The 18,840-nt window shown below is 39.7% G+C and overlaps 1 protein-coding gene across 3 annotated transcripts in view; it reads right to left on the bottom strand.

Moving 5' to 3' along the window:
* The window catches only part of ANGPT1 (angiopoietin 1), a 471,938-nt gene that overhangs the window by 98,861 nt on the left and 354,237 nt on the right, over positions 1 to 18,840 (bottom strand). For all 3 annotated transcript variants that reach the window (XM_059893126.1, XM_059893127.1, NM_001076797.1), the window contains 1 exon segment: positions 1,885 to 2,006. In XM_059893126.1, coding sequence (XP_059749109.1) covers positions 1,885 to 2,006 — 122 coding nt within the window.

The raw sequence follows: 18,840 nt of genomic DNA, 5'->3' as shown, positions 1-18,840 counted from the left end.
CTTTCCTCTTTCACTTTCATCAAGAGGCTCTTTAGTTCTTCTTTGCTTCTGCCATAAGGGTGGTATCATTTGCATATCTGAAGTTATTGATATTTCTCCAGCAATCTTGATTCCAGTTTGTGCTTCATCCAGCCTGGCATTTCACATGATGCACTCTGCATATAAGTTAAATAAGCAGGGGGACAATATACAGCCTTGACATATTCCTTTCCCTATTTGGACTCAGTCTCTTTTTCCATGTCCAGTTATAACTGTTGCTTCTTGATCTGCATATAGATATCTCAGGAGGCAGGTCAGGTGGTCTGGTATTCCCATCTCTTGAAGAATTTTCCAGAGTTTGTTGTGATCCACACAGTCAAAGGCTTTGGCATAGTCTCTAAAGCAGAAGTAGATATTTTTCTGGAACTCTCTTATTTTTCCAATGATCCAACAGATGTTGGCAATTTGATCTCTGGTTTCTTTGCCTTTTCTAAATCCAGCTTCAACACCTGGAAGTTCACAGTTCATGTACTGTTGAAGCCTGGCTTGGAGAATTTTGAGCAGTATTTTGCTATCGTGTGAGGTAAGTGTAATTTTGCAATAGTTTGAACATTCTTTGGCATTGCCTTTCTTTGGGATTGGAATGAAAACTGACCTTTTCCAGTCCTGTGGCCACTGCTGAGTTTTCCAAATTTGCTGGCATATTGAGTGCAGCACTTTCACAGCATCATCTTTTAGGATTTGAAATAGCTCAACTGGAATTCCATCACCTCCACTAGCTTTGTTCATAGTGATGCTTCCTGAGGCCCACTTGACTTCACATTCCAGGATGTCTGGCTCTAGGTGAGTGATCACAAATCATGATTATCTGGGTAATCAAGATCTTTTTTGTACAGTTCTTCTGTGTATTCTTGCCACCTCTTCTTAATATCTTCTGCTTGTGTTAGGTCTATACCATTTCTGTCCTTTATTGTGCCCATCTTTGCATGACATGTTCCCTTGGTATCTCTAATATTCTTGAAGAGATCTCTAGTCTTTCCCATTCTATTGTTTCCTCTGTTTCTTTGCATTGATCACTGAGGAAGGCTTTATCTCTCCTTGCTATTCTTTGGAACTCTGCATTCAAATGGGTATATCTTTCCTTTTGTCCTTTCCCTTTAGCTTCTCTTCTTTTCTCAGCTATTTGTAAGGCCTCTTCACACAACCGTTTTGCCTTTTTGCATTTCTTTTCCTTGGGGATGGTCTTGATCACTTCCTCCTGTACGATGTCAGGAACCTCTGTCCATAGATCTTCAGTTACTCTGTCTATCAGATCTAATCCCTTTTTATCAATTTGTCTATAGAGCTAACCAAAGAAATGTATTATGTTCAGAGTTAATGACCTTAAATGGGGGGTGAGGGGAGACAGCTCTTGAACCAGTTTGATAGGGAAGTAATTTTCTGAAAAGAAAATGTGCTTCTCTCTAGTGCAAGAACTCTGAATTCAACCATCTTGTAGGTCTGTAAATGGTTGAGGGCAGATAAAGTGATAATTCAATTTAGAGTTTCAGAGGCTCTATTTTTTTCATTATCACTATAGATTTTGGTTCTACTGAAACTTAATATTTTCTGTTACCAAATTTGGTCATAGAATTATTTTTTGTGGATATAGTAAGATTTGAACAACAGAATATTAGATAAATTAGTGTTAAAAGTTATAAAAAGCAAATATTTCAAGAGTGAAAGCTATAGTATTAATCTTATTTTTGCCATACTTGCTATAGTCACCTTAGACTCTCATTTCCTTTTATATTAAAAATTAATTTGCCTCTGTATTTTTTTCAAATTACATCCATCTTAAGAGGTGGCAGAAGGTGGAGGATATAAGTACATATGTTCATATTTTTGCAATACAACAACCCTCACCTGTTTTTCTCATGAATCTTTAAGATTTCATTTGTCTGTTGAAGAAGTTGTTTCTCTAGCTTGTAGGTTGATAATGAATTCTCCAGCAGTTGTATTTCAAGTCGAGATGTTTGATTTAGTACCTTAAGATAAAAGACAAAAACTTTTAAATCTTCACAAAGAGTAAAAATTATTATTTTGGGTTTTTTATTTAGCTGTGTTTTCTTTTCAAATAATATTTCTCTAGGATAATAAAATGGTCTACATTCTACTAAAAAATGCTTTACATGTCTCAAACATTATATTTGTTCAAGACTGAACTGCAACTGAATGAGAAAACTGAGTTGTTAAAACCATTTTCATATTTAAATTTTCATGTCCTCAATCCCTACATGACTTAGCAACTAAAATACCACCACCACAATCCCTAGGATAGCCCACTGTGCTAGCTGCCTTATATGTATGTGTATATATATCTCCAATATTTACAAGTACAAGATAATTGTTACTACAAGGTCTTAGGTACTGTATATAACTAAGAATAACTAATAGGCATGTAAAACATATCTTACTTGTCCCATCACCTAGCAAAAATTGATTAGAAATGTACAAACATCTCATGATACAGTTTAGACAGATTCATGAGCACAATTTACTGAACACTTATCACATTAGAGAGTTCCAGAAAAACATCTATTTCTGCTTTATTGACTAGGCAAAAGCCTTTGACTGTGTGGATCACAATAAACTGTGGAAATTCTGAAAGAGATGGGAATACCAGACCACCTGACCTGCTCCTGAGAAACCTATATGCAGGTCAGGAAGCAACAGTTAGAACTGGACATGGAACAACAGACTGGTTCCAAATAGCAAAAGGAGTACGTCAAGGCTGTATATTGTCACCCTGCTTATTTAACTTCTATGCAGAGTACATCATGAGAAATGCTGGGCTGGAAGAAGCACAAGCTGGAATCAAGATTGCCAGGAGAAATACCAATCACCTCAGATATGCAGATGACACCACACTTATGGGAGAAAGTGAAGAGGAACTAAAAAGCCTCTTGATGAAAGTGAAAGAGGAGAGTGAAAAAGTTGGCTTAAAGCTCAACATTCAGAAAACTAAGGTCATGGCATCTGGTCCCATCACTTCATGGCAAATAGATGGGGAAACAGTGTCAGACTTTAATTTTGGGGGTTCCAAAATCACTTCATATGGTGATTGCAGCCATGAAATTAAAAGACGCTTACAGAGTGAAGTAAGCCAGAAAGAAAAACACCAATACAGTATACTAACGCATATATATGGAATTTAGAAAGATGGTAACAATAACCCTGTGTACGAGACAGCAAAAGAGACACTGATATATAGATCAGTCTTATGGACTCTGTGGGAGAGGGAGAGGGTGGGGAAATTTGGGAGAATGACATTGAAACATGTATAATATCATGTATGAAACGAGTCGCCAGTCCAGGTTCGATGCACGATACTGGATGCTTGGGGCTGGTGCACTGGGATGACCCAGAGGGAGGGTATGAGGAGGGAGGAGGGAGGAGAGTTCAGGATGGGGAACACAGGTATACCTGTGGCGGATTCATTTCGATATTTGTCAAAACTAATACAATATTGTAAAGTTTAAAAAAAAAAAAAAAAAAAAGACGCTTACTCCTTGGACGGAGAAAGCAATGGCACCCCACGCCAGTACTCTTGCCTGGAAAATCCCATGGATGGAGGAGCCTGGTAGGCTGCAGTCCATGGGGTCGCTAAGAGTCAAACAAGATTGAGCGACTTCACTTTCACTTTTCACTTTCATGCATTGGAGAAGGAAATGGCAACCCACTCCAGTGTTCTTGCCTGGAGAATTCCAGGGACGGGGGAGCCTGGTGGGCTGGCGTCTCTGGGGTCGCCCAGAGTCGGACACGACTAAAGTGACTTATCAGTACTCCTTGGAAGAAAAGGTATGACCAACCTAGATAGCATATTGAAAAGCAGAGACATTACTTTGCCAACAAAGGTCTGTCTAGTCAAAGCTATGATTTTTCCTGTGGTCATGTATGGATGCGAGAGTTGGACTGTGAAGAAGGCTGAGGGCCGAAGAATTGATGCTTTTGAACTGTGATGTTGGAGAAGACTCTTGAGAGTCCCTTGGACTGCAAGGAGATCCAACCAGTCCATCCCAAAGGAGATCAGTCCTGGGTATTCTTTGGAAGGAATGATGCTAAAGCTGAAACTCCAGTACTTTGGCTACCTCATGCGAAGAGTTGACTCATTGGAAAAGACTCTGCTGCTGGGAGGGATTGGGGGCAGGAGGAGAATCGGACAACAGAGGATGAGATGGCTGGATGGCTTCACTGACTTGATGGACATGAGTTTGAGTGAACTCCAGGAGATGGTGATGGACAGGGAGGCCTGGCGTGCTGCGATTCATGGGGTCACAAAGAGTTGGACACAACTGAGCAACTGAACTGAACTGCTTATGTTAGTTTATGCCAGTCCTTCTAGTATCATCATTTCATAGACATGGGTACCCAGTGAATTAGTAAGAGGAATTATTATTATCAATTTATAAATGAAGAAACTGAGGTTCAGAAAGAAGCCAGAATCCACACAGGAACCAAGGGAAGAACTGGGTTTTGAACCCAGATACTGTACCAAGAAGAGGGGGACTCAAACTATCCTGGATCTTATCTGAGGAGATGAAGTAACCAGGAACCCAGATTGCACTGAAGACTGACTGTTAGTTATTTTTCAACTGCATACATGGGGTCCTCCAGAAACTCTAAATGTTCACCTCATCTTGAATCACAAAGACGCATGCTGCTAGTCAGGCTTTAATATAACATGACTCTGAGCCATGAATGCAAACCTACCCATCCTCTGAACAAACAACATACATTCCTGTTCTAGATGATGACTTCAAGCTGTGCCAATGCCCTGGTCCTGACCCTTTCTCATCCTTCTTTAACAGAGGTTAAAAAGGACAAGGAAGAAAGTACTATTAATTTTAAAACTCCTTAAGTTGTTTGAGAACTTTTATAACCATGGTACCTTTTTTAGAACACTTGTTGAAAAGGACCTGGGAAACCTTCTGGAGGGTCAATATCAATCTAAAGGGTCCTCCTCTAAAAATGACACCAGTAAAACTTTCTTCTTTTTCTGTAGCAGGTTTAAACCTGTAATTATATAAGAATCACACAGAAAAAGCCTTTTCAAAATATCCTGACATGATCAGGGCTGGGGCTTGGACTAATGGAGAGATTGTAGGTGAAGAGGATATATTGGCAGGGAAGCAGAATAGGGACTAGGTGAGATGAGAGAGGCAACTGCCTCAGGTGTTAAGATTTAAGGTGTAAGATTTAAGCCAAAAACTCAATAATCAAGTAATATTTGAATGCAATACTTTGAAAGATAAAAATTAATGTAAAAAATATCCACATGAAACAGAATATCATTTTAAACTAAAGATAGGATATGCCCCCACAAATGTATGATTCAGTCTTGCATAACTTGATCTCATTGCTTTCACCCCAGTCCCAGCCCTGCTGAAGGGGTTAGAGAAGAGAACACTAAGGTGGGGCATTTGGGCTTTAAAAAAGTTTTAAGCGACTATAATTTATCTATACAATTATCATATTGATTACAGATCTGAAAGCTAGTCTAAAAGTTACTACTACTAATTGAAATTCATATTTGTGTTTAAAAAAGTATTTCCCATCCTAAATTGTTTCATCTGAGAGAAAACAGGAGCAGGAGAACCTATGCTTTGAAGACAGAGCTAAAAGCAGCCCAGAGGAAAAAACTGTAGAGAATATAAAGATTAGGGACACACAAGATATAATTTTAAACTATCAAACATATCTTGAAGAGATCTCTAGTCTTTCCAATTCTGTTGTTTTCCTCTATTTCTTTGCACTGATCGCTGAGGAAGGCTTTCTTATCTCTTCTTGCTATTCTCTGGAACTCTGCATTCAGATGCTTATATCTTTCCTTTTCTCCTTTGCTTTTTGCTTCTCTTCTTTTCACAGCTATTTGTAAGGCCTCCTCCAACAGCCATTTTGCTTTTTTGCATTTCTTTTCCATGGGGATGGTCTTGATCCCTGTCTCCTGTACAATGTCATGAACCTCTGTCCATGGTTCATCAGGCACTCTATCAGATCTAGTCCCTTAAATCTATTTCTCACTTCCACTGTATAATCATAAGGAATTTGATTTAGGTCATACCCCCAGTCTTGTTTTTGCTGACTGTGTAGAGCTTCTTCATCTTTGGCTGCAAAGAATATAATCAATCTGATTTTGGTGTTGACCATCTGGTCCATGTGCAGAGTCTTCTCTTCTGTTGTTCGAAGAGGGTGTTTGCTATGACCAGTGCATTCTCTTGGCAAAACTCTATTAGCTTTTGCCTTGCTTCATTCCATATTCCAAGGCCAAATTTGCCTGTTACTCCAGGTGTTTCTTGACTTCCTACTTTTGCATTCCAGTCCCATATAATGAAAAGGACATCTTTTTTGGGTCTTAGTTCTAAAAGGTCTTGTAGGTCTTCATAGAACCATCCAACCTCAGCTTCTTCAGCGTTACTGGTTGGGGCATAGACTTGGATTACTGTGATATTGAATGGTTTGCCTTGGAAACGAACAGAGATCATTCTGTTGTTTTTCAGATTGCATTTAACTTATATGCAGAGTACATCATGAGAAACGCTGGGCTGGAAGAAGCACAAGCTGGAATCAAGATTGCCGGGAGAAATACCAATCACCTCAGATATGCAGATGACACCACCCTTATGGCAGAAAGTGAAGAGGAGCTAAAAAGCCTCTTGATGAAAGTGAAAGAGGAGAGTGAAAAAGTTGGCTTAAAGCTCAACATTCAGAAAACTAAGGTCATGGCATATGGTCCCATCACTTTACGGCAAATAGATGGGGAAACAGTGGAAACAGTGTCGGACTTTATTTTGAGGGGTTCCAAAATCACTGCAGATGGTGATTGCAGCCATTAAATTGAAAGACGCTTACTCCTTGGAAGGAAGGTTATGACCAACCTAGATAGCATTTTGAAAAGCAGAGACATTAGTTTGCCAACAAAGGTCTGTCTAGTCAAGGCTATGGTTTTTCCAGTAGTCATGTACGGATGTGAGAGTTGGACTGTGAAGACAGCTGAGCGCTGAAGAATTGATGCTTTTGAACTGTGGTGTTGGAGAAGACTCTTGAGAGTCCCTTGAACTGCAAGGAGATCCAACCAGTTCATTCTAAAGGAGATCAGTCCGGGTGTTCTTTGGAAGGAATGATGCTAAAGCTGAAACTCCAGTACTTTGGCTACCTCATGCGAAGAGTTGACTCATTGGAAAAGACTCTGATGCTGGGAGGGATTGGGGGCAGGAGGAGAAGGGGATGACAGAGGATGAGATGGCTGGATGCATCACTGACTCCATGGACGTGAATTTGAGTGAACTCTGGGAGTTGGTGATGGACAGGGAGGCCTGGCATGCTGCAATTCATGGGGTCGCAAAGAGTCAGACAGGACGAGCAACTGAACTGAACTGAACTGAACTGAAACATATCTTTGGGTGAGTTTTCTGTTTGTTTATTAACAAGAATGAAAATTTAGGAAATAATTAACTAGGGGATGAAACAGCTATATTTTTTGGTGAGATTTAGGACAGTGCTTGGCATAGACAGGACCCTCAATATTTATTAAATGAATGCATTCATTGTCTCATTAAGTCAAGCATATCATATGCCATTAAAATCTGTTTTCTCCTTTATTCTCTGTAGTCTCTGATCATACTTCCTAATATTCTCAAATACCAAAATTTTCATTTTACAGAGGACAGAATTTGGTCTTCATATCTGAGAAGAACATGAGAAAACATTGAGAACAAAATGGAACCATCAAAAATTGAAAATTAAGTTGCCTATATCTAAGTCTGGAGACACTACAGCCCCTAATTTTTCTCTATGTTGTCCTACTTCCAGTCCCTGTGCTACATAGCAACCAGAGTGCTCTGCTAAAAAACACAAATCAGATGTCATGTCCTCTGTTAAATATGCTTGTGACTTCCCTTTAAAATCAGAACAAATTCCAGAGTTCTCAGCCTAACTTTCAAGGTCCTATGTGATCAGGACCCTGACTGCTTCTCAGATCTCACTTCTTTTCCACTCTCTTCCCTGATCATTATGCCCCAATCACACTGGCCTTCTTACTGCTACCCCAACATGCCAAATTAATCTCCACCTCAGGGTCTTTGCAGTTTCCCCTGCCTAGAATGTCCATCCATTCCCAGATGCATGGGTGATTTATTCTTAAAATTCAAGTCTTGTCTAAGGAGGCCCGTTCTGGCTAGTCTCTGTAAAGGAGCTCCCACATCATTGATCAGGTGGCCCTGTTTTACTTTTTAAATGAAATCATCCTGTCAGTTCACTCATATACTATCATTTCTGCCCCGTGAAGATGTCAGCTGCACAAAGGGAGGACTAGTTCACCTGAGGCCCTTGAAACCTCTGGAGCCCAGCATGAGGCCTGGAATCCTGGACATTCAGAGCTACTCGTTAGATGCTAACCAAAGGCTAGTGAGTCAGTTTTCAAGTTGGGTAATGCTCAGAGACAGAGTAACAGACCAGGTGAGCATCAAGCTGGACTTCCGTTTTAACAGTTCCAATCTAAAGCAGTGTCTGAATGTAGCAGAAACAGGGGAACAAATCTCAAATGTCCAGGCTAAGCTTTAGGTCATCTCAGGCCAATTTTGAAAACAAAAGGCAATCCCTTTTCTTCTCTCTCCATCACTTTAATCAAAGAGCTGCTTTATTTCAACTCTCTCCCTTGATGTATTAAAATAGGCCTGAAGTTCAAAAGCAGGCAACTGAAGAGAATTGTACAGGAAACTATGATAAATTGACCACTTTCTTTCTATGTGTCTATGGAACTTGCTGCTTAGCAATAATCTGAGTGTTCCATTAAAATGACAAAAGACATTTCCTTCTTTAGCCTAAACATGTTCCAAAAGCACATATCAGAAAGAAAGAGAGAAAGAAGGGGAAAACATAAAAGGGGAACGAGAGGAAAGGAGAGGACAGAAGCGGGAAGGAAAGGGGAAAGTGAAGAGTATGTAACACAAGCCCTCAAGAAACAATTTCAAAGCATAAATTTTTCACAATACACCATACAGTAAGGAAGATATGGGCTTCCCAGGTGGCTCAGTGGTAAAGAATCCACCTGCAGTGCAGGAGAAATGAGTTCAATTCTTGGGTCAGGAAGATCCCTTGGAGAAGGAAATGGTAACCCACTCCAGTATTTCTGCCTAGTAAATCCCATGAACAGAGACGCCTGGTGGGCTACAGTCCATGGAGTCACAAAGAGTTGGATATGACTTAGCAACTAAAGAAACAAGAAAAAATGATCTAAGACTTGGAACTGAGGATTTATAGACTATAAAATTTTGGTTCTTTCTTTAAAAAATAAGCAAAATTTTAAAAATAAAAATTAGGATTTTCTTAAAGAAAGTGAGCTAGATAATTTCATCCAGCTTCCCTTTAATACTTAAGTTCCTCTAACTTTTCTTAAAAGGAAAATATTCCACATAAAAAAATTCCTTTGACTGGCATATTAACTTTAAAATCTGCCTTGCTGTACGATTCTCTTTTCTTTACTTTAACTATGTTTTTCAAAAAAAAAAAAAAAAAAAATAGAACACAAGGTATGATGACTCAGCAATTAGACTTTTACAGAAGAATGAAGGCTAATATGCGTACATGGAAGGAGAGTTAGAAGTTAGTTAGATGATCACCATTTTACAAAATCAAGGAAATAATTTATTTGGTCAGTGATGGGTAGTGTGACAATGTATCAGTCTACAGGGCTTTTGCTAATTTCCAAGGGGAAAGTGGACAACTGGAATGGAGAACTATAGGGTCTTTTTACCCTAACCAACTTAAAATTAGTGTTACCGAGATGGTGGCAAGCTGGCATTTCTGTCTCCTGATGAGATAAAATAAGAAGTGACTAGTAATTCTACAAAGCACACCCACCACCATGTCCAACTTAACCCAATTAAGCCTGTAGACTTAACTTTCAGTTAAAAAACATACAGGGGATGGAAAAGTAAATTAAAAACATATCATAAAGAAATATTCAGACAAATTAAGAATATGAGACACTATACAGAACAACTGACCAAGTACCTTTAAAATCTCAAGAAAAATAAAAAGTTAAACAGAAAGACAAATAGTATATGTTATCACTTATATGAAGAATCTAAAAAAACAAACTAGTGAATATAACAAAAAAGAAACAGACTCACAGTTATAGAGAACAATTTAGTGGTTACCAGTGGGGAGAAGGAAGTAAGGAAGGGTCAAGATAGGGGTAGGGGACTAAGGAGTACAAACTATTATATATAAAACAAATGGATCTTCCCTGGTAGTTCAGCAGTAAAGAGTGCCTGCAATGCAGGAGATGACCCAGGTTCAATCCCTGGGTCAGGAAGATCCCCTGGAGAAGGGCAGGACAACCCATTCCAGTATTCTTAGTAGAGAATCCCATGGATAGAGCCTGGTGGACTACACAGTCCATAGGGTCACAAAGAGTCAGACAATGACTGAAGCGACTGAGCGTGCACGCACACATAAAATAAATGTTAAAATGATACACTGTACAACACAGGGAATAGAGGTGATAATTTATAACTTCAAATGAAGTATAATCTTTAAAAATTGTGAATCATTATGCTGTATGTTGACTTCCTTGCCTGGAAAATCCCATGGACAGAGGAGCCTGGTAGGCTACAGCCCATGGGGGTCGCAAAGAGTCAGCCATGACTGAGCGACTTCACTTTATGCTGTACACCTGAAAGTTATATACTATTGTAAATCAACTATACTTCAATTTAAAAAAAATGTAACATTGCTCCAAATTAAGAGAGACTATTAAGTGGTAAAAAATAAAGTTCATCGCAGCACTGTTTATAATAGCCAGGACATGGAAGTAACTTAGATGTCCATCAGCAGATGAATGGATAAGAAAGCTGTGGTACATATACACAATGGAGTATTACTCAGCCATTAAAAAGAATACATTTGAATCAGTTCTAATGAGGTGGATGAAACTGGAGCCGATTATACAGAGTGAAGTAAGCCAGAAACAAAAACACCAATATAGTATACTAATGCATATATATGGAATTCAGAAAGATGGTAACGATAACCCTGTATGGGAGACAGCAAGAGACACTGATGTATAGAACAGTCTTTTGGACTCTGTGGGAGAGGGAGAGGGTGGGATGATTTGGGAGAATGGCATTGAAACATGTATAATATCATATAAGAAATGAAACGCCAGTCCAGGTTCGATGCAGGATACAGGATGCTTGGGGCTGGTGCACTAGGATGACCCAGAGGGATGGTACAGGGAGGGAGGTGAGGGGGGGGTTCAGGATGGGGAGCACGTGTACACCCGTGGTGGCTTCATGTTGATGTATGGCAAAACCAATATAATATTGTAAAATAATTAGCCTCCACTTAAATAAATTTAAATTAAAAAAAAATAAAAAAATAAAATGCCAATAAAATTTTTGGTAAAAAGTTGAGGAAATCTGTGAAAATTAGATAATCTTAGAGAATTATTATTAATAATATATCAATAATCTATATGTAGATGACACCACCCTTATGGCAGAAATCAAAGAGGAACTAAAGAGACTCTTGATGAAGGTAAAAAAGGAGAGTGAAAAAGCTGGCTTAAAATTGAACATTCAAAAAACTAAGATCATGCATCCGGTCCCATCACTTCATGGCAAATAGATGAGGTAACAATGGAAAAAGTGACAGACTTTTTCTTGGGCTCCAAAAGCACTGAGGATGTGACTACAGCCATGAAATTAAAGTTCGCTTGCTCCTTGGATGAAAAGCTAGTCCATCCTAGACAGCACATTAAACAGCAGAGTCATTATTTTGCCAAAAAAGATTCGTATAGTCAAAGCAATGGTTTTTTCAGTAGTCATGAATGGATATGAGAGTTGGACAAGAAAGAAGGTTGAGTAGTGAAGAATTGATGCTTTTGAACTGTGGTGTTGGAGAAGACTCTTGGAGAGTCCCTTGGACTGCAAGGAGATCAAACCAGTCAATCATAAAGAAAATCAATGCTGAATATGCATTTGAAGGACTGATGGTACAGCTGAAACTCCACTACTTTGGCCACCGGATACAAAGAGGTGATTCATTGGAAAAGTCCCTGATGCTGTGAAAGATAGAAGGCCGGAGGAAAAGGGGACAACAGAGGACAAGATGTTTGAATGGCATCACTGACTCAATGGACGTGAGTTTGAGCAAGTTCTGGGAGTTGGTGATGGACAGCAAAGCCTGGCGTGCTGCAGTTCATGGGGTCACAGAGTCAGACATGACTGAGAGACTGAACAATAACAACATGACTATTATTAGTGAATTTAATCATTCAACATGTATTTATTGATAGCCTGTTGTGTGAGTACTATTTTAAATCCTAAGGATAGAGTAGTGACCAAGATAGACAAAATCCTTGCTCTCTATGAGTTGGAATCTTGGTGCAGGAGTTAATCAGCTATTGCTGTAGAAAGCCAGATAGTAAATATCTTAGTCTTAGCAGGCCCTGGTGCAACTACTCAATTCTGCTCTCTTATTAAGGAAAAGAAGCTATGACAAACCTAGTTCATTCAGTCAGTTCAGTCGCTCAGTCGTGTCCAACTCTTTGCGACCCCATGAATCACAGCATGCCAGGCCTTCCTGTCCATCACCAGCTCCCAGAGTTCACTCAAACTCATTTCCATCAAGTCAGTGATGCCATCCAGCCATCTTATCCTCTGTCATCCCCTTCTCCTCCTGCCCCCAATCCCTCCCAGCATAAGTCTTTTTCAATGAGTCAACTCTTCGCATGAGGTAGCCAAAGTATTGGAGTTTCAGCTTTAGCATCAGTCCTTCCAAAGAAATCCCAGGGCTGATCTCCTTCAGAATGGACTGGTTGGATCTCCTTGCAGTAGACAGCATATTAAAAAGCAGAGACATTACTTTGCCAACAAAGGTCTGTCTAGTCTAAGCTATGGTTTTTCCAGTAGTCAAGTATGGATGTGAGTGTTGAACTGTAAAGACAGCTGAGTGCTGAAGAATTGATGCTTTTGAACTGTGGTGTTGGAGAAGACTCTTGAGAGTCCCTTGGACTGCAAGGAGATCCAACCAGTCCATCCTAAAGTAAATCAGTCCTAAATATTAATTGAAAGGACTGATGCTGAAGCTGAAGCTCCAATGGTTTAGCCACCTGATGCGAAGAGCTAACTCATTAGAAAAGACCCTGCTGTTGGGAAAGGTTTAAGGCAGGAGGAGAAGGGGACGACAGAGGATGAGATAGTTGGATGGCATCATTGACTCCATGGTCATGAGTTTGATCAAGCTCTGGGAGATGGTGATGAATAGGGTAGCCTGGTGTGGTGCAGTCCATGGGGTCACAGAATCGGACACGATTGAATGACTGGACAACAACATTGAGAAACCACCCATATGCAACATATAAAACTTTATTTTGCAAAAATAAAATGCCATTGAAAAATGGCATTTCAAATTTGACTGAGCCCTCTTCTAATGGGTTATCAAACCCTTTTCCAGACCTTGTGAGAAAATTAATTATCAGGGTATTTTCCTTGGATGACTCATTAGCAAATTTATTTTACTGCCATTTCAATTCAGTCAAAAAGTTAAATATTTACTCAGCTATCCTCTCATCAAGTTAAAGAGATAGTGGTTCAACTTTGAGTGCTGACCTTTCTGTTCTTTCAAACCTATTTTTGCTTACACATACAAGCTCATTGTTTAAATGTTCCTGAACTACTTTAAGTTTACAACTGTATGAGTCAAGTCCAAACAACAGGTGTGATCGTTTGTGACCTCTAAGAAGCAGATACCAGACTGCAGGAAATTAATTAGGGGAAATGCCTGTGAGAGAAAATTGGGGAAAAGCCAGAGTTGACTAGGGTCACCTTCTGACTGGGATGTAGATCTAACCACAATGAAGAAGAGAGGGAAAGGAGTAAGGCTAACTGGATGTCTTGGTATGCAGGGAGTTGTGCTAAAGTTTGGCAAGGCTGATGATGGAGAGCCAAGTCATGTGTCAGTGGCATCTTACAGCTACCAGGGGTGGGTCTAAATATCACTGCCACAATACGTCCTTGGCTGGAAGGGGCCACTGAGAATTGTGGTCTCTGTACTAACACAGTGATGGATTTCAGAGCCCAGCAGCTGGGGCCATTGATCTATTACACCTCTTCACCAGCAAGAGATCGGAAAGATGCATTTTATGACTGTGAGGGAGGCTCCATAGCTAATTAAGGGAAAGTCAAGGAAGAAATGGTTTAGCAAATTTTTGTCACATTAACTCAAGCTCACTGAGTATAAAGACTGCTTTACTTATCGCTGTATTCTATTTGGTACTTATTAAAATATTTTGCATCAAGGAGGTATTCAAAATATATCTTTAAAATTTTTATTAAATTACGTTTCTAAAACTATGGCTCTATATAAATGATTGGAAGTTGGAGGAGAATTGTACTGTTTCTATAGAACTTCTTTATATTAATAGTTACACAGCCAGAAAGTGACAAGGACAGCAGTGGTTACATGAGATGATGTGCAGGCACAGGGTAAAAACCACCAATAGATGGTGGTTCCCTCAGCAGCAGTAGCAAAAGCAGCAGCTTCATCATTTATAGAAAATGTTCTGTTGCCACTATTAGATCCACATTAATTTGCTTCATCTGAAATTCATTTTATCTTCTGCTAGAACCCCAGTTGCATCTGTAGCCTCTGAGAGAGAAAGGAATCACAAGAGAGAGAGAGTACAGACAAAGCCTGTAAAGCATGTAGACTCTGATGCCAGACAATCTGGGTTCAAATCTTCCCTCTAATATTCACAAGTTTTTTCACCTGGGGCCAATTTCTTTACCTCTCTTGAGTTTCAGCTTCCACATCTTTAACAAGGGATGGTAATAATATCGACCCCACTAAATATTTGTTTAAAAATAATTAAAAACTAATACAGATTGATTATACTCTTTGCAGCCAAAGATGGAAAAGTTCTACACAGTCAGCAAAAACAAGACTGGGAGCTGACTGTGGCACAGACCATGAACTCCTTATTGCCAAATTCAGACTTAAATTGAAGAAGGTAGGGAAAACCACTAGACCATTCAGGTATGACCTAAATCAAATCCCTTACAATTATACGATGGAAGTAACAAATAGATTCAAGGGATTAGATCTGATAGGCAGAGCGCCTGAAGATCTATGGACAAAAGTTCCTGACATTGTACAGGAAACAGGGATCAAGACCACCCCCAAGGAAAAGAAATGCAAAAAGGCAAAATGGTTATCTGAGGAGGCCTTGCAAATAGCTATGCATAGAAGAGAAGTGAAAGGCAAAGGAGAAAAGGAAAGATACACTCATTTAAATACAGAGTTCCAAAGACTAGCAAGGAGAGATAAGAAAGCCTTCCTCAGTGATCAGTGCAAAGAAATAGAGGAAAACAATATAATAGGAAAGACTAGAGATCTCTTCAAGAAAATGAGAGATACCATGGGAACATTTCATGCAAAGATGGGCACAATAAAGGACAAAAATGGTACAGACCTAACAGAAGCAGAAGATATTAAGAGGTGGCAAGAATATACAGAAGAACTGTACAAAAAAGATCTTGATTATCCAGATAATCACAATGGTGTGATCACTTACCTAGAGCCAGACATCCTGGAATGCGAAGTCAAGTGGGCCTGAAGAAGCATCACTACAAACAAAGCTAGTGGAGGTGATGGAATTCCAGTTGAGCTATTTCAAATCCTAAAAGATGATGCTGTGAAAGTGCTGCACTCAATATGCCAGCAAATTTGGAAAACTCAGCAGTGAAAAAGTTGGCTTAAAACTCAATATTCAGAAAACTAAGATCATGGCATCTGGTCCCATCACTTCATGGCAAATAGATGGGGAAACAGTAAGAGACTTTATTTTGGGGGGCTCCAAAATCACTGCAGATGGTGACTGAAGCCATGAAATTAAAAGATGTTTGTTCTGCTCCTTGGAAGAAAAGTTACGACCAACCTAGACAGCATATTAAAAAGTAGAGACATTACTTTGCCAACAAAGGCTTGTCTAGTCAAAGCTATGGTTTTTCCAGTAGTCATGTATGGATGTGAGAGTTGGACTAAAAGAAAGCTGAGCACTGAAGAATTGATGCTTTTGAACTGTGGTGTTGGACAAGACTCCTGAGAGTCCCTTGGAATACAAGGAGATCCAACCAGTTCATCTTAAAGGAGATCAGTCCTGAATATTCATTGGAAGGACTGATGCTGAAGCTGAAACTCCAATACTTTGGCCACCTGATGTGAAGAACTGACTCATTTGAAAAGACCCTGATACTGGGGAAGATTGGAAGCAGGAGGAGAAGGGGCCAACAGAGGATGAGTTGGTTGGATGGCATCACCGACACAGTGGACATGAGTAAACTCTGTGAGTTGGTGATGGACAGGGAGGCCTGGCATGCTGCAGTCCATGGGTTCCCAAGGAGTCAGACATGACTGAGTGACTGAACTGAACTGAATTGAATATATGTAAAATTGCTTTAAAGAGAGGTAAGTGCAGATTATTAGAGGTGAATTTTAATATACATTTTTTTTGTCTACTAGTGTACATTGACTCAAAATTGGCCTGAGGAAGAAGTCAGAAATAGATTCACACTACAGGAAGAGGCATGAATAATATCTGAAATGAATCCCTTCACACTGTGCGCTTGGAAGAGGAACTAGAAAGAGAGGAGATATTGGTATGAACTGGTAACAGAGTTAAGAAAACATTGCAAGCTAAACTAAGGAGGAAGGAACAGGCCCAGCATTGGTTCCTGGTCTCACCACCATGACCAGCAGGGTTATTTAATTATACTCATTCTCTGTCTTTTCTCATTATGATGCTTATTGAGCACAAGAATACTTTTAAACACCACTGCAATAATTCCAAGGTTCTACCTACTTTAATTAAGTTCAAGTCTAGAAGGTCAGCAGAAGACTAAAAAGCAGTAAGTTACTTATCTTTATAACAACATCATGTAAAAGCTAGGGCATTAAAATACACTGCAAAACTATTGCCATGAGTTCCTAAAATAACTGAGACCTGAAATGAGTTTAGGAATAGTAAGACTTACCAAAGTGAAATAAAGTAGACTGAATAAGGGAAGAAAAACCTGGGAGCATACCTGGATAGCACTAAAGGTTTATAAATGCTTATGACAAAAGAATAGAGTGTACTGAGATTAAGGAATAATCTAGGACTCACTTTGTAAACCTGGCCTTGCATTAGAACTTGAATAATTAGGTTTTAGGACTTCTCTGATAGCTCAGTTGGTAAAGAATCCACCTGCAATGCAGGAGACCCCAGTTTAAGCCCTGGTTTGGGAAGATCTGCTGGAGAAGGGATAGGCTACCCACTCCAGTATTCTTGGGCTTCCCTTGTGGCTCAGTTGGTAAAGAATCACCTGCAATGTGGGAGACCTGTGTTCAATCCCTTGGTTGGGAAGATCCCCTGGAGAAGGGAAAGGCTACCCACTCCAGTATTCTGGCCTACAGAATTCCATGGACTTTTAGTCCATGGGGTTGCATAGAGTCAGGCACAACTGAGCAACTTTTACTTTCAATTAGATTTAAGTAGAATATGTATGGTGCTTCTCTGATGGCGCTAGTGGTAAAGAACCCTCCTGCCAATGCAGGTATTGTTACTAATCAAGGAGGCCAGAAAAGGAAAGAAATGTGTATGTTTCAGTTTGAGTACCAAACTCAATTCACTAGCTGTATCAACAGAGGATGAGATGGTTGGGTGGCATAATTAACACAATGGACTTGAGTTTGAGCAAACTCCAGGAGATAGTGAAGGACAGGAAAGCCAGGTTTTCTGCAGTCCATGGGGTCAGAATTGGACACAACTTAGCTATGGAGAAGGGAATGGCACGCACTCCAGTACTCTTGCCTGGAAAATCCCATGGATGGAGGAGCCTGGTAGGCTGCAGTCCATGGGGTCGCTAAGAGTCGGACACGACTGAGCAACTTCACTTTCACTTTTCACTTTCATGCATTGGAGAAGGAAATGGCAACCCGCTCCAGTGTTCTTGCCTGGAGAATCCCAAGGACGGGGAGCCTGGTGGCCTGCCATCTATGGGGTCGCACAGAGTCGGACACGATTGAAGTGACTTAGCAGCAGCAGCAGTAGCTACTGAACAACAACAAGCTGTATCAATATGAGAAAACCACTCAAGCTTTCTGTTCTAAATAGTCTTCATGAGTATCATTTGTCCATGAGAAAGTGGTTTGCATAATATAAAATGCCCTGTCCATATAAATTATTATTGCTATTTGTCTTTAATTATCAACATTTGACGCCATTAACATAAATGACTTAAACCAGAAACAAGGTTATATGTTGGAGGACAGGGAAGCCTGTCATGCTGCAGTCCATGGGGTTGCAAAGAGTTGGACACCACTTAGCAACTGAATAATAACAAAGATTGCATATTATTTTTGAATTTATATTGTTAAAAGTTAAACATTAGAGGCCATCAGACTGCGATGACTCTAATGCCTTGGTAACCTACATAAGCAAACCTAAATCTAAGCCAGAGTCAATGGGCTTAAATCCATGAAAATGAAACTTAAGAACAACCAATCACAAACAGCCAACTAGGCTTTCCTAAATAAGGCAAATGCTTAAGCTATGGCCAATCAAATAATTTCCTTGCTTTGCTTCTAAATCTTCCATATTAAAACCTTTCCCTTTGTGCCTGTAGTAGAGCTACTTTTGGGCTGCACAATTTAAATCAATGTTTGCTTAAGTAAACTCTTGAAAAGTTTAATGTGCCTCGGTTTATCTTTTCACAATATAGTTCACCTTCAATTCCAGTTATCAACTTCATTGAGACAGAATCATTCTCTGGATTT

This window comes from Bos taurus, chromosome 14, assembly GCF_002263795.3.
Source record: "Bos taurus isolate L1 Dominette 01449 registration number 42190680 breed Hereford chromosome 14, ARS-UCD2.0, whole genome shotgun sequence".
NCBI lineage: Eukaryota > Metazoa > Chordata > Mammalia > Artiodactyla > Bovidae > Bos > Bos taurus.
This window is presented reverse-complemented; position numbering and strand designations above follow the sequence as displayed.